This window comes from Engraulis encrasicolus, chromosome 5 (assembly GCF_034702125.1).
Source record: "Engraulis encrasicolus isolate BLACKSEA-1 chromosome 5, IST_EnEncr_1.0, whole genome shotgun sequence".
Lineage (NCBI taxonomy): Eukaryota > Metazoa > Chordata > Actinopteri > Clupeiformes > Engraulidae > Engraulis > Engraulis encrasicolus.
This window is the reverse complement of record NC_085861.1, coordinates 25,538,825-25,564,798: the sequence shown is the minus strand read 5'-3', so window position 1 is coordinate 25,564,798 and position 25,974 is coordinate 25,538,825. Positions and strand designations below refer to the sequence as shown.

The 25,974-nt window shown below is 43.8% G+C and overlaps 1 protein-coding gene and 1 long non-coding RNA gene across 2 annotated transcripts in view; both read left to right on the top strand.

Moving 5' to 3' along the window:
* LOC134449195 (uncharacterized) overlaps positions 1–18,942 on the top strand; it is a 28,613-nt gene extending 9,671 nt beyond the window's left edge. The window contains exons 2-3 of the long non-coding RNA XR_010034914.1: positions 16,753–16,866; positions 16,992–18,942. This is a non-coding gene — a long non-coding RNA (uncharacterized LOC134449195). The remainder of the gene's footprint in view (positions 1–16,752; positions 16,867–16,991) is intronic.
* Positions 18,943–20,227: 1,285 nt separating this feature from the next.
* Positions 20,228–22,885, top strand: mcl1b (MCL1 apoptosis regulator, BCL2 family member b). Its single transcript, XM_063199015.1, has 3 exons — positions 20,228–21,010; positions 21,270–21,520; positions 21,892–22,885. The coding sequence occupies exons 1-3, from the start codon at positions 20,530–20,532 to the stop codon at positions 22,006–22,008; spliced, it is 849 nt and encodes a 282-aa protein (XP_063055085.1). The 5' UTR covers positions 20,228–20,529; the 3' UTR covers positions 22,009–22,885.
* Positions 22,886–25,974: the final 3,089 nt, after the last annotated feature.

The following is a 25,974-nucleotide window of genomic DNA, read 5'->3' as shown; positions in this document are numbered from 1 at the left end:
GCACTTACGCGCGTTTGCCTTTACGCGCATCAAAGGGCTGTAGTAAGGTCAAGCGCCACTATGAGGTAAAATGTAATATTGCATTTGATGCTCGCTTGGCTCGCATTTTGAACATGTTACACGGTAGGCTATGCTTTGTTCCTTACCGTCAGCGTGAGTCCAAATCGAAATTCATTCACAGTTCCACATAAACATCCTACATTAGGCCTAATTGTGACAAAATATGACCAGCTGCCCAGAGCATGTTCTCATATCGGTGAACTTACAAACAAAAGCAGGTAATTAATTAATCAATATGAGGATCATCATGTTGTCTCCACGGACGGTAACCAAAACCAAAAACACCTCGTTGCAGGTTGCACCCTGCACAAGTAGGCTAAATTGACAAGGCACGTCAGACTAAAGACCGCTGTTCCAGTCGTCCACACAGCCACCCAAAGTATGCCTATTCAAAAACAGCCGTCACCATTTGTACTATGTTGTAGCCACAACGTTAAGTAAAGGGTTTTTATTTCAACTCCTCCACTTTTGTGATTTATTGGAACTCGTGCATATGCGCATGTAACCTATTAAACTTTCTGAACTGATGCCCGACATAGCCTACAAAACCACCACATACTGAGGTAGGCTACAGGTTGTCCTATCTGTTTTTGTAAGGCAGAAATATTTCCTGAATGTCATTACAGCTAAACGTAAAAGGTAGGCCTACATATCAGAGCATGTCTTTGGCATTTCTCTTCTGGTCTCTACCCCATCAGCTGCGCGTTTAAGTCCTGGCTTGGCATTGCATGCCCATGTCCAATTAATTCCCATGTCTGCGACAGAATATAGTCTCCGTTTTTTCATGACGATCGATTTCCTTGTCCATTCTTCAGCATGCATGTAGCCTAAGTGTAATATGCTGACGGACAGCTGAGATCCACATATTTCCAATTATTTTAATGTCACGTTGCTGTACAGAGAAGCTGAGAAACACTTTTAAAAGCCTATAACTGTGGGAATGATCAGTATTTTAAATCACTTTTTTATTTCCGGAATTGTCCAGGCAACACGCCAAACTCCAAAACGTTTAATCATGTTTATTATTTCAATCAACCTGTTGCGCACCAAAACGCTCAGCTGAGTTCCCGCCAAAGGGACACATCGCGTTTCCATCTCAATATCTCACCTCCAATACTTGCCTTCTGCTTGTGAAAAGGAGCGGAGGTTAGATTTTGAAACGCTTTTGCAAGAGGACTTTTGGCACGTGGTTCTAAATTCAAAGTTAAAGGGACACTGTGCAGGAAATGGTCAAAAAAGGTACTGCAACTATGCTGCTCATTGAAACTGGGTTGGCTATCACCAAATTTGGTATTTACATGAAAGTTTACGAAGTAATAAACGAATATGTTCTAGTATGGTACAAGTGGAGTCATTTTTGCAGCTAAAAATGGCTATTTTTGGAAATTCAAAATGGCGGACCATGGAGAAGAATCCCCCTTTTCATGTATGAAAAGTGCAATGTTTCCAGTCATAATGAATACTTAGAATTTGATGGTGGTGGTAAGTATTCATGAAAAAGGTAACATTAGTGAATGGGCAGCATGAATTCTGGAAATAAACAACTAAAAATCTCACACAGTGTCCCTTTAAAGTTCAGTGTTGGATCTCAATGGACTGCCGAGGTTTTCACATGGTTGATCTGGAAATCCATGCTCCATAATTTCTTTGTAGCCACAACTGATGAACTTGGTGGAGACTCATCCCCCCATTTAGAATTCCGCCCTTAATACTTTCATTCATGCAATTTTCAAGTCGAGGTCAAACACTTCAAAAATATGGTTTATGTCATATGTTCAAAGTCCCATACGAATTACTATTTTCGGATAGGCTATTGTGAATAACTTTGGACATAGCAGTTGTTGTACTCTAGCTAGAAAGGTCCTCTTGGACTTAAATTGAAGCCCATGAACTTGGGTAGTTTTTCATTTACATTTGAGGGACTAATGCATATTGTGATGTGAACTAATGGGTGCGAGTAATGGACATGGCTGCGCTCGCTTCCCCAATTATCGCACTGCCCCGCTCACCTGTTGACAATGACACTGATTACTTGGCGTGCCAAGAAAGCCATGGCTGTGTTGGGGCTCATTCGCGAGAGGCCGAGAGACAGAAGCAGTTGGGGCTGCTGGGTCCAATTGTGGGGAACGTTTTGTGGCGTTCGCGGTTGTTTAGGACCGCCGGCGCTGAAGACACCGGGGACCACTTAGTGACCCGGAGTAAGATAGTGGGGGGAAATGCTTAGATAGCCAGGGCCACGACAGTGTAGCCGGACCCAGCGGGTTGCCTCACTGCCAGGCCACTCCAAACCCGGCTAAATAGCCAACTTGATGGACTGCTCGTTCCTGATCCAAGGCTCGGGCCGAGGGCTCGCTTATGATCCAAGGGACTGACTGAAGGAATGAAGTGAGGTCTCGCTCCGCAGCGAGACAACGGGGTCTCGCTGCCCACGGACAGGGAAGTCCGCTTTTAAAATTATTCCTTCATTGTGCGTGCGTGTTGGTGCGTGTGTGAGCGCGTGGGTGCCATCGCTCTAATACTTGTAACTCGGTCTCCAACGAAAGTCTGTCTTTTCACGCGTGTAACTGTCTTAGTAGGGTAGATGTCTTGATGATGATTCCGATGGGTGCCGTGTCTTGATGATTTTAAATGGACTCATAATTACTTGCCGGGATGAATTGCTATATAGTGCTGTGATGAAGGCCTGACTTGCTGTGATGAATTGCTGTGATGAATTTTCCACTGAGTTGCTGTGATGAATTGCTGTGACTATTTTGTTGTGATGTAACTTATTTATAGCCTCTATTTATTGCACATATTTATCTAGCTATTTATTGCGGGGATTGGGTTGTGGGTCCAAGCATGCTGTGGGTATTGTAGCCTAGTTTATCACTTGACCTGTGTGGCTTACTCAGACTTCCTGTTGTGTGGGGCGGGGAAACTCTGTGTAGGGGAGATGGCCTATGGGTGCTCATTTATTTTAATGAATTTGCATTAATAATAAAGATTTGTTATTTCTTGAATCCTTTTGTGCATGGTTGTTCCATACCGGACCATACCGGGTTATAATTAAAGGTGGTGGCAGCTTAATTAGCATACTGTCATTTTAGCGCCCTCTTGTGGCAGCTTACAAATTTATTACATTGGTGGCAGCGGTGGGATTTAATCTTGCAAAATGGAACGACCTGCACGTGTGGATTCTAGTAATGCAACTGCGGGGGGCTCACATGGTAACACAATGGGCCGCCCGGTGTTTATGCCCGAAACGTTTACAGGTCAAGGTCGGGATTGGTCAGACTGGTCCCAGCAGTTTGCATTGGCAGCAGATGTTAATAACTGGAATGATGATCTTAAATTGAAATTCATGTCTTTGTTGTTATCTGGGCGGGCCAGAGATGTTTATTGTGGATTGACTGAAGAAGAAAGAAGTAGTTACACAAATTTACGCACAGCCTTGAATAAATGTTTTGACCCTTGTGAGAGTGAGGATTGGAATCGAGCTAGAGGTTGGCCACAGAGTCGACACGTGAGTTTGGCAATGCCCTGAGACGTCTGATTTCCAAAGCGTACCCATCTGCAGGGGGTGCTACACAAGACTTACTGGCGGGAGAACATTTTGTGGCACATGTTGGGGTGGGGGAATTGCGTATACAACTCCGCAGTGCAACGCCAGCTACCCTAGAAGCAGCCATAAATTTAGCCTCTGAATTAGAACTTATAAGAGACATGGAACAGGGCCAGACAGCGAACAAGGCTAAAATATGCGGAGTGTCAAGTAGCTCCCCTGATCCCCAAATGACTGTGTTACTTCAAACAGTAGAAAGCCTACGGCAAGAGGTTAAGTCTCTTAAAGTAACAGTCGACAAACTCTCAGCTTCTCAAGATGGTAATAGGCCTACCCCTGTAGTCAGAACTCCACGGGTGGGACCTCAAGCACCTAGTCGCGCTCCTAAAGAGCGCTCTGACGTATGCTGGGAATGTGGATGTAATCGACACTGGAGAAAGGACTGCCCATATCTGTCGGGAAACTCGAAGGAGTGAGTGGTGAAGGCCAACGACTCACTCCCCCAAGTTACTCAGCGGGCCTACAAATTAGTGCGTCACGGGGCAGCCAGGGTGTGGGGGTGTTTTTACCTGCTAAAGTGGGTGGGGTAGACTGTAGTCTATTGGTGGACACCGGGGCCCAGGTTTCTGTAGTAGCCAAGGAGTTTTGGCAGAGGGCCACTGGTGGTAAATCTACACTGGAACCTTACACTGGGACTGTGTCGGCAGCAAATGGGGGGCCGATGAGCATCATGGGGAAATGGGCAGCAGCATGTCAGATCAATTCACTCGCCTTAGTAATTGACTTTCTAGTTGCAGACATTCCATTGCATGATGTTTTACTTGGGACTGACTTTCTCCTTAAATTTGGGGCAGTGATAAATCTGGGGGAACGCTGTTGTGAGATTATGGGAAAACGACTGCCTTTACTTTATAGTAATCTCAACAACCAAGTGCGACGGGTTGTGGTGCAGGAAGATGTTATTGTTCCTCCCTGTTGTGAAGTCATACTACCAGGAAGTGTAGAGGGGGTTTTTGAGGAACCTGTAGAGGGGTTACTTGAGCCTGCTACTGGTGTGGCAGAAGATATTTTGATAGCACGGGCTCTCTGTAGAGTGAAGAAGGGTGTCCTACCCCTTAGGGTTCTCAATGTAACAGAGGGGGAGCTCTTGTTGAGAAAGGGAACGACTGTGGGTACTCTGGATGTGAATGTGGATGTGCTTACCGGTGAAGAGTCTGAAACAGAGTGTATGACAGGGGTTGCACAGTGGACTTCGGACTCCTTGATGACCCAATTTGGGCTAGACAACAAGGGGCTAACAAAAACCCAATTGCAAGCTGTCCATGAGCTGTTTAATAACAATGTCTCTGTTTTCAGCCGGGATGATTCAGACCTGGGTAGGACACATCTGACCCACCACCAGATTGACACCGGGCAAGCAAGGCCCATCAAAATGGCCCCTCGCAGAGTACCTCTTCACTTGCAACAAGAGGTGTCGGAGCACATCAAGCAAATGCAAGGAAAAGGCATCATCCAACCCTCCTGCAGTCCCTGGGCAGCACCTGTAGTACCGGTGAGGAAAAAGGATGGTGGTTTGCGTTTTTGCGTCGACTACAGGAAACTAAATGAGGTAACGAAAAAAGATGTCTACCCCCTCCCACGCATTGATGACGCCCTAGATAGTCTGCATAGTGCCCAATGGTTTTCTACTCTTGACCTTGCCAGTGGGTACTGGCAGGTTGAAGTGGACCCTCAAGACCGTCCTAAAACGGCTTTTACCACCCGACAGGGGCTTTTTGAGTTCAACGTGTTACCATTTGGGCTAACCAATAGTCCTAGTACTTTTCAGCGACTAATGGACTTAGTTTTAGCTGACTTGCAATGGACTACATGTTTAGTTTACCTGGATGACATCATCGTCTTTGGGCGGGACTTTGCAGAACATCTTCAGCGTTTAGACCAGGTCTTGGCAAAACTCAAGATGGCACACCTTAAAGTGAAACCGGCAAAATGTAACTTTTTTTCCACTAAAGTTCACTATTTAGGGCATGTCATCTCAGCGGAAGGGGTGATGGCAGACCCTGAGAAAGTGGAAGCCGTACGAGGCTGGCCCACCCCTAAAAACCAGACAGAGGTGCGTAGCTTCCTGGGACTAGCGTCATATTACAGACGTTTTGTTAAGGGTTTTGCCGAGATAGCTAGGCCATTGCACAAGTTGACGGAAAAAGGCCGGCGGTTTCAGTGGGATGAGGCGTGTCAAGAAGCCTTTGTCAAGTTAAAAACCTGTCTAATCTCTGCGCCCGTGCTAGCATACCCTGATCCCCAGAAAAGTTTCATCTTGGACACAGATGCGAGTGACACTGGTATTGGAGCGGTGCTTTCGCAGGAGGTAGATGGCTTAGAGCGAGTGGTAGCCTATGCAAGCCGAGCCCTGACCAAACAGGAGCGTAAATATGCTACAACAAAAAAAGAACTTCTAGGTGTAGTGGCCTTCACAAAGTACTTTAAACATTTCTTGCTCGGTAAAGAATTCTTACTCAGGACGGACCACAACTCCCTCAGGTGGCTCCATAACTTTCATGGGATAGAGGGACAACTGGCCAGGTGGTTAGAGCAGTTGGCAGCATTCCAATATAAGATTGTTCACAGACCTGGGAAACTTCACACAAATGTTGATGCGTTGTCTCGATTACCTGGGTACAAGGGAGACCTGCCCGGGAGTACATCTCAGATATGTGCAGTGGATCAAAAAGGGGGGGAATTGCCTCCTGAACGGGGGGAACCAACATCAGACTCCCTGGACGAGGATGCCTTGACCGAGGCCCAGCACGCTGACCCAGAGTTGAAATTGCTGATGAAGCTAAAAGGACAGAACGGGGACAGACGGGTGGCATTGAATACTTACCCGGACCTGAAGAAGTTTGGGTTGGTTTGGGACCAATTAAAGGTACAGGGACGGAGGTTGGTACGGGTGTTGCCTGCAAAGCCAAAATTACCTGCCAGAACCCAACTTGTGTTGCCCGCGTCCTTGGTACCAGTAGTATTACAGCAGTTACACGATAAAACTACGGGTGCTCATTTGGGAGTTCAAAAAATACAAGGGAAAATAAGGGACAGATTCTACTGGCCAGGGTGGTTTCAAAGGGTAAAGAAGTGGTGCCAGGATTGTGGAGAATGTGGGTCTCAGAAGCAGTCAGGTGCAACCCCCAGGGCACCCATGGTGACCTCTGCCACTTCGGCTCCCTTTGAGAGGATAGCAATAGATATTCTGGGTCCCTTGCCTAAAACGGAGCGTTCTAATGTGTACATCATGGTGGTGGGGGACTATTTCTCAAAATGGACAGAAGCTTATCCTATCCCCAACCAGGAAGCAGAGACGTTGGCCAGAGTGTTAATGAACGAGTGGGTCTCTCGCTATGGCACTCCAAGGAGCTTGCACTCTGACCAAGGTCGCAGTTTCGAGTCCAATCTATTCCAGCAACTGTGTCGTTTGCTGGATATAAGTAAGACCAGAACCACACCATACCACCCACAATCGGACGGCATGATAGAAAGATTCAACCGTACACTTTTGTCTATGTTAGTCTTTTATGTGGATGAAAATCAACAGAACTGGGATAGTCTTCTTCCATTTGTGATGATGGCCTACAGAAGTAGCGTGAATGCCACTACAGGTTTTACCCCCCATAAAGTCTTGTTTGGTAGGGAGATGGTTTTACCAATCGATGTAATGTTAAACATTGATGTAAATGAAAAGTTCCCCTCGGCTAAAGGCTATGTGGAAAGGTTAACTGAAAGCTTGTCTACGGTGTTAGAGGCAGTAAAGAAACACCAGGCTAGAGCTTCAGAAAACCAAAAGTTTTATTTTGATTTTAAAGCACAACACCAGTCTTACTCAGTGGGGGAATTTGTGTGGGTAAGAAATAAAGCCAGAAAGAAGGGGGTGAGTCCAAAGCTACAGAAAAGATTCAAGGGACCTTTCAGAGTTATTGAGCGAGTATCAGACGTGCTTTATCGAATACAACCAGAAGGGGGAGTCTCCAGTAATGTTGTGCATTTCAATCTGCTAAAACCCTGTGTGTCTCCTACTGTTACAGAACCAGTGCCACAGCTGGGGGCCCAAGTCCATGACCAGCCGGCTACAGGGGCATCTCCGCAGCTTGGGCGGAGGGGTGAGAGGCCACCGGGTGGTGCCAGTCGGGTGTTCCGGCGGTCGAGGGGTCCTGCTGTGGGGAGCACGGGGGCTCCTAGGGCTGCCAGAGCTGTGCCCAGGGTCATCCCATCGGCAGTCGGAGGGTCCCAGAGGTCGGAGGCATCCACAGGAAGCCCAGCCAGGGGGACCAGATCGACTTCTGTTCCTGTGGTCTCTGATGGTGTGGCCGCCGACGGGGCAGCTGCGGGTGGGACATCCGGTTCATCTGCTGCAGAGGGTCTGCTGTCGCCTGAGGCATCTGCTGTGGAGGACTTCATCCTGCCACCCGAGTCTGGTGCCCAGGAGACACCTGAGGTTGCTGGGGAAGAATCCGGCCTGTCAGCAGCATTGGCTGCTGGGGGGTCCTGCGTCCCAGTTGCTTCAGCTGGGGAGGAGGTCCGGTTGCCTTCCACGGCTGGAGAACCTGGTTCTCCAAACGAAGAGCATCTCCAGCCGGAGCTGGGGACATCACCAGGGGGGTCACTACTTCCAGGTGGTCCGGCGGCTGGTGACCTGGGCCGGCCGGAGCGTGCAAGAAGGCGCCCTGCATGGTGCCAAGACTACATTGTTTCTTTGTGAGGACTCGGGGACGAGTCCATTTTTCTGGAGGGGGGGTAGTGTGATGTGAACTAATGGGTGCGAGTAATGGACATGGCTACGCTCGCTTCCCCAATTATCGCACTTGATAGTATCTAAGTTTTACTACTAATTAATATTTAAGACCAGATCCAGTGCAATAGTTGAAATTCAGAAATGCAAGGTTTATTGGCTTGAGAGAGGGAGAGGTGAGGCCAATAGGCCCCGAAGGCCTGTCCACAGGCCTCCCCACCCCCTCTCTCCAATGAGGTGTTAACGGTACAGGTACAGACAAAGAAGTAGCAAGAAGGGAAGAACAATGCCAGTGGCTGAACTTAAAAACACCTCCACAGGAAATGAGGTCACATTGGATGATGTCACATACAGTGATAGTTTTAGCCAATAGCAATGGATAGGTAATTTCAAATCAGCAGTTTGGGGGAAGGGAAGTTCAGTACATCCTGATGCCATAAACAAAGGGAACTTTTATTTGGCATCGCACAGTCTAAAAGTGTTATTCAAACACGTATCAAACAATACATGGACATTGAAATGTTATGTGTCATTGGGGGCACTATTCAGATTCTTTCAGTCCCCCTTTTGAAGTTAAAATACTTCACAAACATATCAAAACAGTAATCCACATAACACTCTGGAAATATATAGAGAAATAGCACTCTGGAGATTGGTTCCATCAAAAAGTTATCATAAGCAGCATGATATGAAGACAATTGAAATGGACTGTAAGAATTTTGTCATGACAGGATTGCAAACGAGTTGACTCATGTGACGCATGTCATTCAGTTCTTCATGTAAAGCAATGTGAAACGCGTTGTGTGTGCAGACGAGTGTAAAAAGAAAAACTGTAGTACTCTTCTTCCTCGTCTGGCTCCATCTTCTTCATATAATGTGACCTTAGAGGCCAAGGCAGTGGAGCAGGTCAATGGCTTGAACATTACCGGGAAGAGAGATAGCATCATACACTCAAGTACCTTATTCTGCACACATCAATGTTCACAACAAGCATCTGTGTCACCCAGGAAGATCTCATAGAACATGGAAGAATCAAAACAAGAATAAAATAAAATGAAATGGCAAAATGTGTCAGTGTGGGGACTGTCTCCCCCTTTCCATCAACTTCAAAGACACATAAATACAACACAGAGAAAATTCCTATTTTAAATGGTTGCCTTGAAATGAACAAAAGAAAATCAACAGGTCAGTCTGCCACTAAAGGTGTGAAAAGGGTATCTCTCAGCATGGGCAAGGGGTGCTCCCCCTTTTGACACCTTGAAATCAAAACAAGAAAATAAACTAGTCCATTCAAAACATTTGCCTCGTATAAACTCTTAAATTTCAATCTTAACTCATGACTTTGCTTTTGTGTGAATTCTTCATCTCAAACTCATATTTAGTCAACTTATCTTCACACAGTCTGAAACAGGCACAGGCAAAGGAGGACAGGCAACAGGCCTTCAATACGTTAACTCAGAGTACAGTCAATCACCACCCATCCTCCACTGAAAGTAAACAACTCACGGATCCTCTCCCCCTTTGCAATCTGTGGAGCATTCCAGCTGTAGCAGATTGGAGAAATCAGAGGGAAACAAATAAACAAAAATTAAAAATGTCAAGGGAGAAAACAATGATCGCCGAGATGTGCCACGCTTATTCACCCAATGTGTCTCAAGCAAAGGACCATCTTGTCCTCTCCAGATGTTTGGCTGGGTAACGCCGCCATACATGAACACCGCAAACCTTACTATAGTATTGCTTGGTACACAACTTCTGCTTTCCTCTCAGAAGTTCAAAACACCACTGGAATTCCCATCAGTAGATAACCCTCAAGCCAATACAGAAAGTACGTTTAGATTGTTCAAAACACATCATTTGCATAGTCAACGCCAGCCGCTTGTCACGCTTGAAGACAGCATGGTCACACAGTGAATGGGGAGCTCCACTCCTAGCCATGGCACATAACGGCTTCTAAAACAAAATAACAGGAAGAAACTCGCTACGGCAAAGCGGTATCTTGGATTAAAACCTGAAGGTGGGGGCATGACTGTACACTAGAGTTAAGGTTAGGTGGCTTAAAGAAAACAAATGCATCTCTGGCAGACTGACACAAAATAAAACAAAAGCTTATGGAAGTGTAATTACCAAAATTGTCATCCAATCTAAACAAAACAAATCCTGGGAAAATTGTATACAGCAAAACAAACAAATCACTCATTTGAGTATATAGACAAGATGTTAAACTTAGCAAGTTTTGGTTTCTCAACAGGCCACCATGCTTTTCTTCTCACAACTGCTGTGGGCCAGCTCATTTCCATAACACCAGGCCTGCTTCAGAAGACACAAAACGATTAATGGGAAAAACAACCATCTTGAATATATGATCAAAGAGGACCCACTTAAAATCAGGAAACTGTAAATAAAGCAAAACTGTATCAACTCACATTCTTGTCAAACCAAAACAACAAATGGGTGAACAGGGTGAAATGAAATCATGACCAAATCAAACAAAGAAAAGGGTGAAAAATAAAATGTCATGACAGAAATTCATACATCTATCCAAATTCAATTTGTGGTTGGGAATATCCTTGTTTCTGTTAAGTTTCTTTGTCTTAAGGTCAGCACTCTGATTTTAGCTTTCTTTAACTTTTAAGAAGACATACACTCACACCTATCGGGGAGGGGGTCACAGGGTCGTTAAGGTTGGGGAAGTGTGGGGGGTTTCAACAGTTACACATACAAACACACTGGCCAGCACACACACACACACACACACACACACACACACACACACACACACACACAATAAAGGGGCCCAAACAAAGAGACAAAATGGAGGGAAAAGTTCAAGACCGTGTGGAATATCTGAGACATTGGCTGTTCAAAATCAATCAAAATGGGTATTTAGTAAATAGGCACCCCTGCCACTATTCCTATATTGGCCAGCTATTTTTGATTGACTCTGAGCAGTTGCCACTGATAGACACATTGATCAAATTTCTGTAGATCAGGACATGGGGATGGGGGTTAGTTGAAATAACAAAGAAAGACAAAGAGACAGCCATGGCAAACACAGACAAAGACAAGACACATGCATCTGATTTCACTACGGCACTGAATTCTGAATTTAGGAGCTTCATATAGACCTACACACCTTCAGTTGACAAGTACTCAAATAAGCTATGCCAAAGCTGTACAGTTTCTTTTGCTATTGCCAGATGAATTCAGTCATCAAACTAGTCTCCCAACAGTTCCTGGCGCCAGGATATTTCACGTAGGGCCAATTCTCACGATCCAAGAGTAAAGCTCTTTGTCAGGGAACTGCCTACAGCTTTCGTCAAAGGTGCCGTGTCGTAAGAACAGGTAGAGATTAAGAAAAGAGAGATTTTAAGACAGAAAAGAAAGAAACTCTACCTTTCCACCACACCCCTACTAGGTCGAGTCCGTGGATCTATTAAGCTATTCCTAATAGTCACACACCTTAAAGAAAATTAAAATTTATGTAATATCTATAAAGATAAATTTTCAATGAAACAGAACTCTGACCCCGTCATCTACAATATTACAAGTAATAAGGAGCGACCCAAAAATCTTCGTCAAGATCATGGCGTTGGGAAACCAGCTTCAGGACCTTAATCACATGACAACAGCAAACAACCACTTAAATACACTCACTTAGGATAAATGTTTCTGTCAACCAAAGGTATGAAGATGGTCTTACCACAAGCTCTGGACTCCAAATTAAATCCAATAAACTCCAAATTCTTTGTCTCGGTGGAACCTCCATCTGATAGTATCTAGGTTTTACTACTAATTAATATTTAAGACCAGATCCAGTGCAATAGTTGAAATTCAGAAATGCAAGGTTTATTGGCTTGAGAGAGGGAGAGGTGAGGCCAATAGGCCCCGAAGGCCTGTCCACAGGCCTCCCCACCCCCTCTCTCCAATGAGGTGTTAACGGTACAGGTACAGACAAAGAAGTAGCAAGAAGGGCAGAACAATGCCAGTGGCTGAACTTAAAAACACCTCCACAGGAAATGAGGTCACATTGGATGATGTCACATACAGTGATAGTTTTAGCCAATAGCAATGGATAGGTAATTTCAAATCAGCAGTTTGGGGGAAGGGAAGTTCAGTACATCCTGATGCCATAAACAAAGGGAACTTTTATTTGGCATTGCACAGTCTAAAAGTGTTATTCAAACACGTATCAAACAATACATGGACATTGAAATGTTATGTGTCATAAGGGGCACTGTTCAGATTCTTTCACACTGCCCCGCTCACCTGTTGACAATGACACTGATTACTTGGCATGCCAAGAAAGCCATGGCTGTGTTGGGGCTCATTCGCGAGAGGCCGAGAGACAGAAGCAGTTGGGTCTGCTGGGTCCAATTGTGGGGAACGTTTTGTGGCGTTCGCGGTTGTTTAGGACCGCCGGCGCTGAAGACACCGGGGACCACTTAGTGACCCGGAGTAAGATAGTGGGGGGAAATGCTTAGATAGCCAGGGCCACGACAGTGTAGCCGGACCCAGCGGGTTGCCTCAGCCACTCCAAACCCGGCTAAATAGCCAACTTGATGGACTGCTCGTTCCTGATCAAAGGCTCGGGCCGAGGGCTCGCTTATGATCCAAGGGACTGACTGATGGAATGAAGTGAGGTCTCGCTCCGCAGCGAGACAACGGGGTCTCGCTGCCCACGGACAGGGAAGTCCGCTTTTAAAATTATTCCTTCATTGTGCGTGCGTGTTGGTGCGTGTGTGAGCGCGTGGGTGCCATCGCTCTAATACTTGTAACTCGGTCTCCAACGAAAGTCTGTCTTTTCACGCGTGTAACTGTCTTAGTAGGGTAGATGTCTTGATGATGATTCCGATGGGTGCCGTGTCTTGATGATTTTAAATGGACTCATAATTACTTGCCGGGATGAATTGCTATATAGTGCTGTGATGAATTACTGAAGGCCTGACTTGCTGTGATGAATTGCTGTGATGAATTTTCCACTGAGTTGCTGTGATGAATTGCTGTGACTATTTTGTTGTGATGTAGCTTATTTATAGCCTCTATTTATTGCACGTATTTATCTAGCTATTTATTGCGGGGATTGGGTTATGGGTCCAAGCATGCTGTGGGTATTGTAGCCTAGTGTATCACTTGACCTGTGTGGCTTACTCAGACTTCCTGTTGTGTGGGGCGGGGAAACTCTGTGTAGGGGAGATGGCCTATGGGTGCTCAGTTATTTTAATGAATTTGCATTAATAATAAAGATTTGTTATTTCTTGAATCCTTTTGTGCATGGTTGTTCCATACCGGACCATACCGGGTTATAATTAAAGGTGGTGGCAGCTTAATTAGCATACTGTCATTTTAGCGCCCTCTTGTGGCAGCTTACAAATTTATTACAATATCATTACAGAGTTGAAAATGAAAAAATTGAAGACAATTTGTCAGGCGGACAAGCATTTTTGGGGCTTTTTGGGTATGTTGAAGATGATATTTGACAGAATAAAAGCCCCAAGCCCTGAAACATTTTTCAGGTTGGTTCCCCTATGTGACAGGATGACCCATGACAATTTACAGGGTTCTAGGACCATGGAGCTGCAGTACCTTAATATTTACAAGTATATAATTTCGCCTGCAGCTTTTCCTTAAAGGATGTTTTTTTTGTGCCCTAAGACCAAACGGGGCCGAGTTGGGAGTGGACCCTATCAACTCGTTATGGCCCAGGGTATAGAGACTAACAGGAAATCATAGCGAAAAAAAGTAAGCAAAAAACATCCTGAGGGGTATATGTAGCTCCCGGCCTAAGAAGACCTCCTCATGCCGTCGGTAATCTGCGGTGATTGGCATCCATCAATCTGACCAGGCCCGTCACTAGGTTTGAGAGACAGGGGGGGCTTAGCCCCAGAGGAAGAAAATGCGTGCGCATAGCGCGCGGCGAAATTTTTTCAGCTCACCTGCTAAGGTTTTGTATGAATTCATTATTTTAAGAGCAAAGAAATCCCGCACACTGTCCATTCCACCAACAAACTTTAATACATTGTTTCGGTCATCCGACCTTCTTCATGTTGTATTAAAGTTTGTTGGTGGAATGGACAGTATGCAGGATTTCTTTACACTTGAATGACAACCCCACTGGGATAATATCCTACGCACCTGCCCACCTACAGAGGTGTGCAAAAGCGTCCTCTTGAACAATTATTTTAAGAGCACCATACCGATTTTTAAACACTAGTTACAGTGATTTTTTATTTTTATTTCACATTTTAATGAACAATGTAAGCTAAACAAAACATTTCAAAATGTTTCAACTGATGAATATTATGTACGGAAGTTAATATGATTAGATAAAAATGCAGAGAGCATAATTTACACAAGGACTAGGAACTTTAAGGAGTTACTAACTGCGCGTCTCCAGGAGAAGCAGTGGTCAGGAAGCGATTCATTCAAACAGGTTCCTTACTTGGAAAACTATGCATCCCCGGCAGATATTTGGTCATTTTTACTCCATTAGTAGCTATTTTAATCAGTTCATGTGTGTTTTCAAACTGTTAAGACAAATATTAAAAACTCAACTATAATTTCAAGACAATGTCAAATTGAAAGCGAAAACCCATTGGGAAACTCCAACTCCCATTGTCATAGCCTAGAAATCTAGACGCCGTACAGCAAAAACCCCCGGGAGCAAATTCAATTTGCGGTCGCTAGGGGCGTCTAGATTTCTAGGCTACCATTGTCATTGTGACACAGCACTCCACAGCACACAAGTGAACACTGCACACTGCACACAATGAAATTGCATTTATGCCTCACCCGTGCAAGGGGGCAGCCCTCAGTGGCGCCCCATGGGGAGCAGTGCGGTGGGACGGTACCATGCTCAGGGTACCTCAGTCATGGAGGAGGATGGGGGAGAGCACTGGTTGATTACTCCCCCCACCAACCTGGCGGGTCGGGAGTCGAACCGGCAACCTCTGGGATGCAAGTCTGACGCCCTAACCGCTCACCCATGACTGCCCAAATTGATTTATTACACGGGTATTGTGAGTGAAAATTGGTACTTTGGGTCTGAAGATTTCATCCGTGTAAGTAATTACACTTTTCTCGAGGTGTTGTTAGTCACAAAGCACAATCCTCTACCTGTTTCCCCCCCGCATAACATATTGCTGTGCACCCTGCTTTTATTGCTGTGCAGTATAATAAGTGCCATTAAGGATATAAGTGGCATTAAACAATAAATAAGCAACCATGAACTTGTATTCAGATTAACTTGCCTTCTTGGTGGTTCGTATTCAGTGCTTTACAGCATTTGTTTTTGGAAAAATGTTTTTGCAAAATCGTTACGGGGGGGCTAATACTAATGTATGGGGGGCTAAAGCCCTCCTAAAATAGGCCTAACGACGGCCCTGATTCTGACGTGGATTGCAGGTGTAGCCCGGCCACATGCTTGTGAGGCAGTTCACTCGCTGCTCCAAGTAGGAAGCAGCGTTTTTTATGTCTTGGGAAATCACCTTAGAAAAAAACTGTCCAACTTGTTTGCCAAGCATTCAACTCCCACCTTTATTAGACTAATAGATTGTGTTGATCAAGCATTTTTATGCTTGGTTGCGTCCGTGCCTAATACCATAGCCCTTTCTGATAATAGCCTACTCTCTGTTGTAACGAGGTACTTTTATTGCCTTCGTTAAGACCAGAATCCAGTGCAATAGTTGAAATTCAGAAATGCAAGGTTTATTTGCTTGAGAGAGAGGGAGAGGGAGCCAGGCCACACAGGCCCATCTCAAGGCCCCCTTCCCCCTCTCTCTCCAAAGGTGTTAACAGCAGGGCAGGTACAAGCAGAAGATAGTCTAACAGGCCAACATCTGAATTTACAGAGAATTTACAGGAAGGGAGGTCATGTTGAATGATCCAATAGCAAGGGCAAAGTCAAGTCAATAGTTGGGGGAGGGCAGTTTCAAACCTGAGGCCAGAGAACAAAGACAACGTTTATTTGGCCCCTCACAGACTTAAAGAGTGATTCAAACACTGATTAAACAATACATGGTCTCTGAGATGTTATGCAATGAGATTGGGGGACAATATCCCTAATCTTGGAAATGTTCAAACTGACATTGGACATCTAGATCTTCTGAAATGTAGCCCTTTACAGAAAGATATGTAGTTTTGATGTATTTGTTTAGGAGCAATGAATTATAGTAATCTTCTTGAAGTGAGCAAATGATACTACGTTGTGAAAGACGTGGCGTTTTGGTCCCATATTCTGAGTCATTAACTGAAAAAAGTCCTCATACTGTGGTAATGCCACTGCTTAAGTTGGGATGTTTTTTGCAGCTATGTACTATATGTCTATATGTATGTATATGTCTGACTTTGCCTGAATTTGCTTCAATAGGACGCAGAAGAAAACCAAGCAGCAACAGAAGAGGTGAGACGAAAGTCCAAATATCCAACTGTTGGTCAGAAACCAGGCTGCTCAGACTTCTTGATGAAAAGGCTTCAGAAAGGGGTGGGTTCACACTTCACAGTTTATCAAACAAGCGACTCTGATTGTTTGAATTGGCCCGTTGCATTGATTAGTGATGATGAAAGTGTGAAGTCACACTTAACTTTTACTTCTCTGTTCTTCATCAGCAAAAATACTTTGACTAGGGCGATTACAACATGGCCAAGGCGAAGAAAAGCAAACAGCTACCTGCCTCCCTGCCCGACAGAAGTGTTGTCACAGGAGATCACATACCCACCCCCAAGGATCTACCCCACAGACGGCAATCTTTAGTCACAACAAGCAAACTGGTTGGCTGACAAAATGTTTCCAGTATTACTTACATTCAGAAATCTCACAGAAATTATAATATTTCATTTCAAACATCCACACGTACCTTCTAGAGGGGGCCGATTTATTTTACCATGGAAGGTTGAGAGGAATGTTTTGTCTGTTTTCACGTTACTTCTATACAGTTTTATCACTTTTGCCTTGTTCTACAACAGTAGAAGCATTTGGGCGGAGGTGGACAGGTTGACCAAAATAATGTTTAAAAGCAGGTAGTAGGCCTTTGGAATACAATACAACACAGATGTTGAATGTTACCATACGTTTTGTTACTTAACTGAAAGTAAGAGTATGTTGGATACATTAAGTGCAAATTATATAGACTATTTCAAGAATGAGGTCTTCAGAAAACAGCAAAAAGTCAACCGCTGCAGTTATGGGTAGAGATTAGGGATGCCCAATGTGAAAAATTTCAGCCGACACCGATATTGATATTGCGGTTTTGGCCAATAACCGATATTAACCGATACCGATTATTTTCTTTTCTTTTAAAAAAGAGATAACATTTAATACAGACTGACAATGATGCAAACAAACTGAAAGTGTGAATGTCCTCTCATTTCCAAAAACACTTTTAAACTCCCTGTGATAAAATTAGATAAAAAATTGAGACAAACAATGAAAGTCACCGTCAAGTCCAATCTTTTAGAACCGTAATATATATTAAAAAAACATTGGAGTTAACATCGGCCCAGTTTTACCCATCGGACCGATGTCCGATGTGTTGAGAAATGTCAAATATCGGCTGATACTGATACTTCTGGCCGATACATCGTGCATCCCTAGTGATAGTTCATTAGTGTGCTTCACAGCAGACATACCATATGCCCAAAAGATGAAGAGAGATTGTGGCTACCATGATTGGAGAGTTCAGAGTCGTACTGTGACAGAATGTCTTGATATGATCAAATGCCTTAAGCTTTTGGAACATTAGTGTTGTGATTTTTTTGCTTAATTTCCATTTCCATTTCCTTGTGGGGAATTACAAAGAAAATATTTTAAACCTTTTCTCCCTACTCCTCACTCTTGCAGTACCAGCAATCTATACATACAATAAATCATATTTTTTCTTGGTGTCAAGGTGAGGTTGTACTGTTTGCAATAATTTACACTGTTTCTCTGCCTACACCTGCAAAACTAGTAGGCCTACTGGTAAACTTCCGGCCACATACTGTAAGTAGTGCAAATGAACACGGAAAGTGCTTACTATGCTTAAGGTGCTATGTCAGTGTTGAGTTCCACATAAATGCCCCTGTATTTGACATTATCCAATACACTAAATTCAATCACACTAAGTAGAATCATAATAAAGCACACTTGTTATAACATCCAATAATCAGAAAACATATTTTGTCATGTGAAAATGCACTTTTGTAGGCATTGCTATTGAAAGTAAGCTAACAATGACACAGATGTAGGCCTAATATGAACGAGGTGATTTTGACCTGACGTCCAGTAATGTGTGGTAGGTTGGTACCTAAGACAATTGCCATTATTTGAATGTGATGAATGTGATTTTAAAAAGCATCTATTGTGTTTCTTTGTTTATTATTATGTAATAATGTGCATACGTGTGCATTCAGGCACTTAAAACTCAAATGTTAAAGCTGACGTAGGGTTAACTGTACTCTCTTCTTCAATTCAGATCACCCACTTTCTCTGTGACTTTGTTAAGTTAAGTCTGCAAGGGTCTATTCTAAATAATTGCACAAGCTTGTTAGTTTTTACTAAAAGAATGTATTAAAGACGGACTTAAATGCCTATGCCAGTTGAAAGTTTTGTTGTTTAATTTCTCATCTCGTCAAACAGACCAGTCAGCCATGAAGAAAAATTTGAAGAGAGCACCTATAGGCTACTAAGACAAACTTGTTCTGCCAGGATCATCTTTCACCAGCATGCCAGTAGAGCGAGCGAGTTCATCATACGCATTTATAACTAGTGGTGTTAAGATACACGTGGCCATCTGGTAAATCACATGGCTGCTGTAGTCCCATAATGTGCACCACTCCACAGTGGAACATCTTAATATTACTTGGAAAAGTGTTACTCTCTTAGTACTACACTACAAAGACACAGTAGCATCAGATGGCGTCCAAGAAGTGTAACTGGGGCCGCCATGTCTTAACGGGTTAATAGCCTTGTTTATTATGTTTTTAATTCTGAATTTATCATTCAGAAGATAGTTCCGCCAAGTTTACATTGCACTTAAATTGAATAACCGAATTGTGAAGTGTCTAGTCAGAATGAAATTGAGTTAATTCTGAAATTGTGTAGGCGAGGACACTGCTCTCCACAGCCCTACACACTTCTATAGCCTACTAGGCCTACAACTCTGAACGCTGACTCTGGCCCAAATGTTTTGTAGAGCACTTATCTTGAAATCCACAAGAGGGAGCACGAGGATAAAAATGAAGACATGGGCCTACGCGGAAGCAAAATAGTTGGAAGCTCCAAACGCAAAAACAAATGTCACATAAGGTTGATAAGCAAAACCCGTTATGTGTAGCCAATATAATGCAATTTTGCACATTGTTGTGAAACAGACACATTCATTGGTATTTTTTCGAACAATCCTTCAGCAGATTTTTTTTGTTCGTTAGAAACCATCTCTGTTTGTACCCAGATGGATTAGATTAGAACACTTATGTAACGAATTGCCTTTGTCATTGTTCAAATGGGTGCGTGTAGGACTATCCCGGAAGATTAGCATATTGACAGAATAGGATTGCGTTTTTAAATGTGTTCTGCAGCAGGACTACTAATTTGAAGCTTACATTATTTGTGAATTTTCTAAACAAACACATTCTGTGGTTAATGGCTACTTGACAGTTTAACTTTTTAATGAAAAAAAAAACGCTTAGGCTATTCCACGGCTTTCCAAAAGGGGAGATGGTAGGCCTATAATTTAAGACTGTGTGTCAAATAAATAAATAAATTAAGAAACAGGGGAGATTAAGGAGATGGTATAATTTAAGACTGTGTCAAATAAATAAATAAATTAAGAAACAGGGGAGTGTCAGGAAGTGACTTTGAGAGTCTAGAGATCACGTCACATAGAGAAGGAGTGGCTCCCTACTCTACGTGAGGGCCGTGCATTCTAGCCATTGAACTCCCCAATCCCAGACAACTTTTCAGTTCAGCACACACACTGGGCACACACGACACGAGGGACGGATAATCGGACACAGTGAAGTGTGCTTTGAACAAGAAGTGAGTGCAGCACGTATCTGGTTAGACATGTTCGAACTAATCTTCGAGTAATGCCTACTTGGAACTCTTCAGCTCTGCGACGAATTTATTTCTGGATTTAAAAGTATCGACCAAAAACGAGTTTCGAAGATGTATAGTACGCAGCGCGCAACTTCGAGTGTGTTGACCCACCTACTACCATACAATGGAACTGCCGAAGGATTGATGCCGTGTATGCAGCATGGCGCCGAGGCCACCGTGTCTCGACGTACGGACGATAACGCGAAAGCGTTTCAAGACTTTGATGCTGTAAAGGACCACAACCGTCCATTGAATATTAACCATGCAGCGACAGCAAGAAACGATTTCCTGAGTCGCATTGGTGGAAGTACACAACCTGGGGGTTCTCAGGGGTCGTCTCCCGAGGCTTCTTTGGACTTGAACTATCTGCCCGATTCTTCAACTCATTCAAATCAAGGGGAGCTGGACATTGACACACGAAACCTCATTGAAGTTTTCCTCTTGAGTCACACAGGTCTCAAACACCCAAGGTGTTCTCAGCCAAAGGCGCTGGCCACCATGGACCGCGTTGTGGAAAGCTTAGTCATAAAGCACGCCATCGCATACAAAGGTTTGTCCTCTCTCTCAAGTCCTGATATTGTGAATGTCAGATAACACATGCAATCCGTGTGGCTGTTGTCCATATTTAGACTAGCTGGCATTTCTTGCGCAACCTGTTGCTGTAAATGTTGGAGCTGTACATCCACCCATGGGAAATAAAATCTTTTGCATTTAATTTTGTAAATTACATTCTGTGTAAATTGTGGTAGCCTAACCCAGTCATAATGCTATGAGGAGTGTCCTAAATGTAATGAACTCTGGGTCTGCAGGGATGGTGAAAAGACTCGATCTGGACGAGCGAGGAGAAGACATGAGCTTCCTTACTGCTGTTGCCACAGAGACCTTCAGCGATGGGAACATCAACTGGGGACGGATAGCCAGCCTGCTGGGATTCACTGCAGTGCTGTGCGACCACCTGAAAGCTAGGCAACTGGAGCACTGCATTGACGAGGTGGCAAGCCTGGTCTCCTCTTACCTGCTCACACATCAACGAGACTGGTTGGTCAACAACAAGGAATGGGTAAGCTTGCCTTTGAATAAAAAAAACTGCTCAGGTTTACTGTCACGCACTGAACCAACAGCTGAAATCTACCCATTCAGGCAGGACGATGACTATGTGGTGTTATTTTAAATCTTGGTATCAGAGAGCACTCTGTGTAAAAGACATGTTGACCAAGTGCAGGGTTGAATCTTCATTGTCGTGTTCATTTGATTGCCTTGCATATCCGTAGCAGGGCTGCTCAGGCTGTGTTGAAACTTTGCACCCTGATGCAGCAAAAACTTTTCCTGTATTTTGAAACCGCTTTGACTCTTGCTTGAACTCAAGGTGTTGCATGTATAAAAAGGCTGATCAAGTGTTTTTCTTTACCCCCCTTTCCTTTGACTTGACAGGATGGATTTGTGGAGTTCTTCCACGAGGAGGATTCAGAGTCTGTTGTGAGGGGAGCCCTCATGACACTGTTGGGAGCGGTGGGCCTTGGAGCAGGACTCTTGTGCCTGGTCAGATGACTGTTTAAACATACCTCAAAGAGACAAGTGACCTCACCTGCCCACCCGGCAAGGACCTCTCTGGACACAGTTCCTAGTGTCCCCAGTATCCTAGTGACTGCTTTTGATGACACCTTTTTCTTTTTTTGGACTGAAAATGTGCAGTTGGAATTGAGAGGTTGGACTGAAAGTTGGGACCTGGACAATCGATGTGTACACATGTGCAGCAGATATTTATTTTTCTATTAAAGGTTGTTTTTGTTTTTTTGAAAAAGAACTCTTACTACTTTTTTATCACTCGCACCTTTGCAACACGAGATTATAATAGAAAAATGGAGGAAATATACAGTGGACCCCTATACTCAAGTCAACTTTCTCAATCCACTTCATTATTATAGCTATGTGTATTGTTTCAAATGATCAAAACTAAATGTCATCGAGTCTGGCTATTCCACTTAACAAAATTGATCACACATATGTTAAATCAAGAGGTTATTATGGCCACTTGCTGTATTACCTTCAATTTCTGACTTATTTTAATCATTGAGAAGCGATCTCTCAACAGCCATGAGGGTTGTGTCGAAACAGGAACTAAAATTGGTTCAGTGATATGCATGTTTTGCATGCCAGTGACCATTTCAAGTTGTCTTCCTTGTGATTCATTCATGGCTTTAAGTTCCTGGTGTAAGCTTAATGAGGGAACAGTACTTCCTGATGGGACCTACTCATTGACACATTGAGAGAGGAGAACAGTGGACTTTTTGATTTGATGGTCTTGCACCCAGTGATTGAGCTGTTGTCGTTGTGACTAAGTGAAAATCACAAACTTGTTCACGCACTGTTTTCAAGCCTATCTCACAAACGGTGTTGTAGCGCACATTAAAGTTACCGTATTGGTTGGGACACTTCTTTGTTGGCATCTGTTATGGTGGGGGGTTTTGTGTTTATTTTTTCCTAGTTACAATTAGCCCCTTGGTATTACTGGGGCACCTGAATGACTCCTCATTAGCAAGATACCTGGTTTGATTGCATCAGGCAACAGAACACAACTGAACACACACACACACACACAGAGCACTCAATTGGTTGTATTTTGATTGGATTGATAGTGCCTGTTAGACTAGCCGTTCTTAATCACCTGTAATCTCTTTGGTGTCGCCACCTAGTTACTGTTCAAGCTCATACTGTATCTCAGATCGACTTAGCGCCGCACCTTGGAGGAGAGTTGTGCTGGCCTCATCCCAGAGGAGTGGTTACGGGAAGGGGAAATGTGGGTTTTCATTGACACACACAGGTCCTTGGAGCATGGTCACATGTTGTTTATTCACACTGTGCTCATGGGACCTTGCGCTGTTATTTCCTTGAAAACACCAACCGTAGCAAGGAGAATGAGGATTATTGGGTTTACTCGAAGGCAAACGCTGAAGGCCTCGTTCAAACAGTTGAAGCGATTATTATCATGCGCACAGGCACGTTTTCCCCAGGCCTCTGCGCAGCACACATGCACAGCACTGCACATGGCCCTCTCTTTGACTTGGCTGCACCATTTTGCATGCATTCCAAGCAGACTGAATCTGATTTACCAAGTATGTTGCAAGCTGAGAAGGCAGGAGGCAAATGACATTACAAAAAAAATGGTATCAACTTGATACTTGTTTTTCTCAGTGTATGTTACAGATAAGGCATTGAGTGTGTGAAACAGCCTGCTGGGGAGCTACAGGCACCAATAAGGAAGGAACTGCCACCTGAGTAGTAGTACGTTAAGGCAGTCATCAACCAGGTGCTTAGACAGATATGCAGATCTAGAAATAAGCTTTTACATTCCTGTTGCTATAAATTCAACTCGTGGAAGAGTGCTGATCTAGACAAGGTGACAGCCATCAACAACAGATTTTCATATCAGAGCAGTTTGTGGACGGAAAAAAAAACCTTTAAGATTCTCTACAGTAGTCAGACAACGGGCCTGACCTGTCAAGTTTATTTGGTTTTTCAAAACAAAACTAAAACTGTTCATATCGAAAGTGCGGTTTGACTTGGGTAATGCCCACACCCCCATGCATACAAAATGAACTGAGTATAAACTGAAAGTGGGAGGAGGGCAGCAGACAAAAAAAACAAGGAACAAGGAACCAAAACACCTACCCCATGGAATTCTGTAAGGCCTCAAAGTGAGAGACTTGAGTGTGTTTTCATGCTCAAAACTTGAGCAGGCAATAAGATTCCTGAAATATCTTGAGGTGTGCCTCTGCATGCTCGGCTTGGCTTGGCTTTGCCTCACCCTTGTGATAAGGTCTGACTGTGTTTCTCAGACTATGCAACTGACTACTCCCTCCACGAACACATAGCAAGGCTCTGCAAGGTTATTTTTTTCTTTACTATTTTAAAGCCATCCACGGCAAGGTGTTGATTTGCTTTGCAAATGACCATGTGTATTCTAAAAGGATAGCTAGCTATCAGTTAAGTAAACTCGAAGTGAATAGTAAAACTCCTAATTGTGGAAATGTAATGCTTTGTCTTTCAATCAAGGCAAAACCATACGTTTTACACTTACGAGTTAAAACCACTTAATCATCAAATTCTACAACAATGGAATTCTATGGAATCTCAAACCCGCCGGCGGGTTTTGAATACTTATAGGGGTAGCATCACAGGTACGTTTGGAATCTACGTCAACACACAGACAGTGAACAGCCACAAACCCAGCGTACACACAAGTTGTTTACACCCATACTATAGTGAATGTGGTGATTAAACAAGAACCAGCACAACCTCTCCCTCTACACCCACATGGAATATTCTCTCCTGCAATGAGGAAGAGGCCTGAGGTGCGCGCGCACGCACACACACACACACACACACACACACACACACACACACACACACACACACACACACACACACACACACACACACACACACACACACACACACACACACACACACACACACACACACACAGACACACACACAGACACTGGTGCTCTAGTGAGCTGATCTGGGATCTGCAAGCCTTTACATTATGCTGCGAATGTTTATTACAAGTCACCAAAGGAGTGTTGCACTATGTTCTCAAAGTCAAAGAGAGAGAGCGGGAGAGAGGACTCCACTGCAAGTCATTCATTCCTTAGACAAACCAGCCAGTGACTGCCAGAGAGAAAAATATTTTTGGTTAGTGGCTTCGCACAGTCACACTCATAGCTTACCTTCTGCTGTTATTGTCAGGCAGGCAGTACTTTCATGACCTTTGCTGAGGGGAAGTCTGTAGATACTGTACGTTCAGCAGAGGCCTCAGTACTTCTGATTAACTTGTCCACTGCTGGACTTTTTTAGTTTGTTTCGAACTTGTGTTGTTATACACATATCTCATGTTAACCTGACTCTCGCCAGATGAATGGGTTCCACCTTGCTTCACAACCATTAATCTGGAGCCACACCATACGCGCAGCTCTCCGAAGGCATGGTTTTATCAACAACAACAAAAACCGTTGGACATGATTGGGCAAACATTTGTCTGACATTTTTAATGAGCTGCTTCTTAAACTACGCACATATTTGAAAGTACAGTTAAAATGACAGAATTAATACAGATGAGTGAGTCCATGCGAGCTGCCATTGTTGCTGAAGCAGCTGTCATTGGCTCTGCTGTTGGTGCTCCCTTCCTGGGAACAGAACAAATCCAAAGGTCCTCCAGGCACTTGTGTGTGAGAGTCAGACTAGCTACACGTATGTGGCATTTCATTATCAAAACGAGTTAGAACTCAGGATAATAAAATACATAATGTGTGATACCAATGTGTGAGTGTAGAAGTTATGAACATGGCTATGTCAAGATTTTGGGACTGGCAGAATTGTATAATATTAGTTAAATGTATTATTATGCTGGGAAAAAAACTCTGCAGGATGTAGGCTATTAAAAAGATGTTTAAAGGGACACTGTGCAGGAAATGATCAAAAAAGGTACTGCAACTACGCTGCTTATTGAAATTG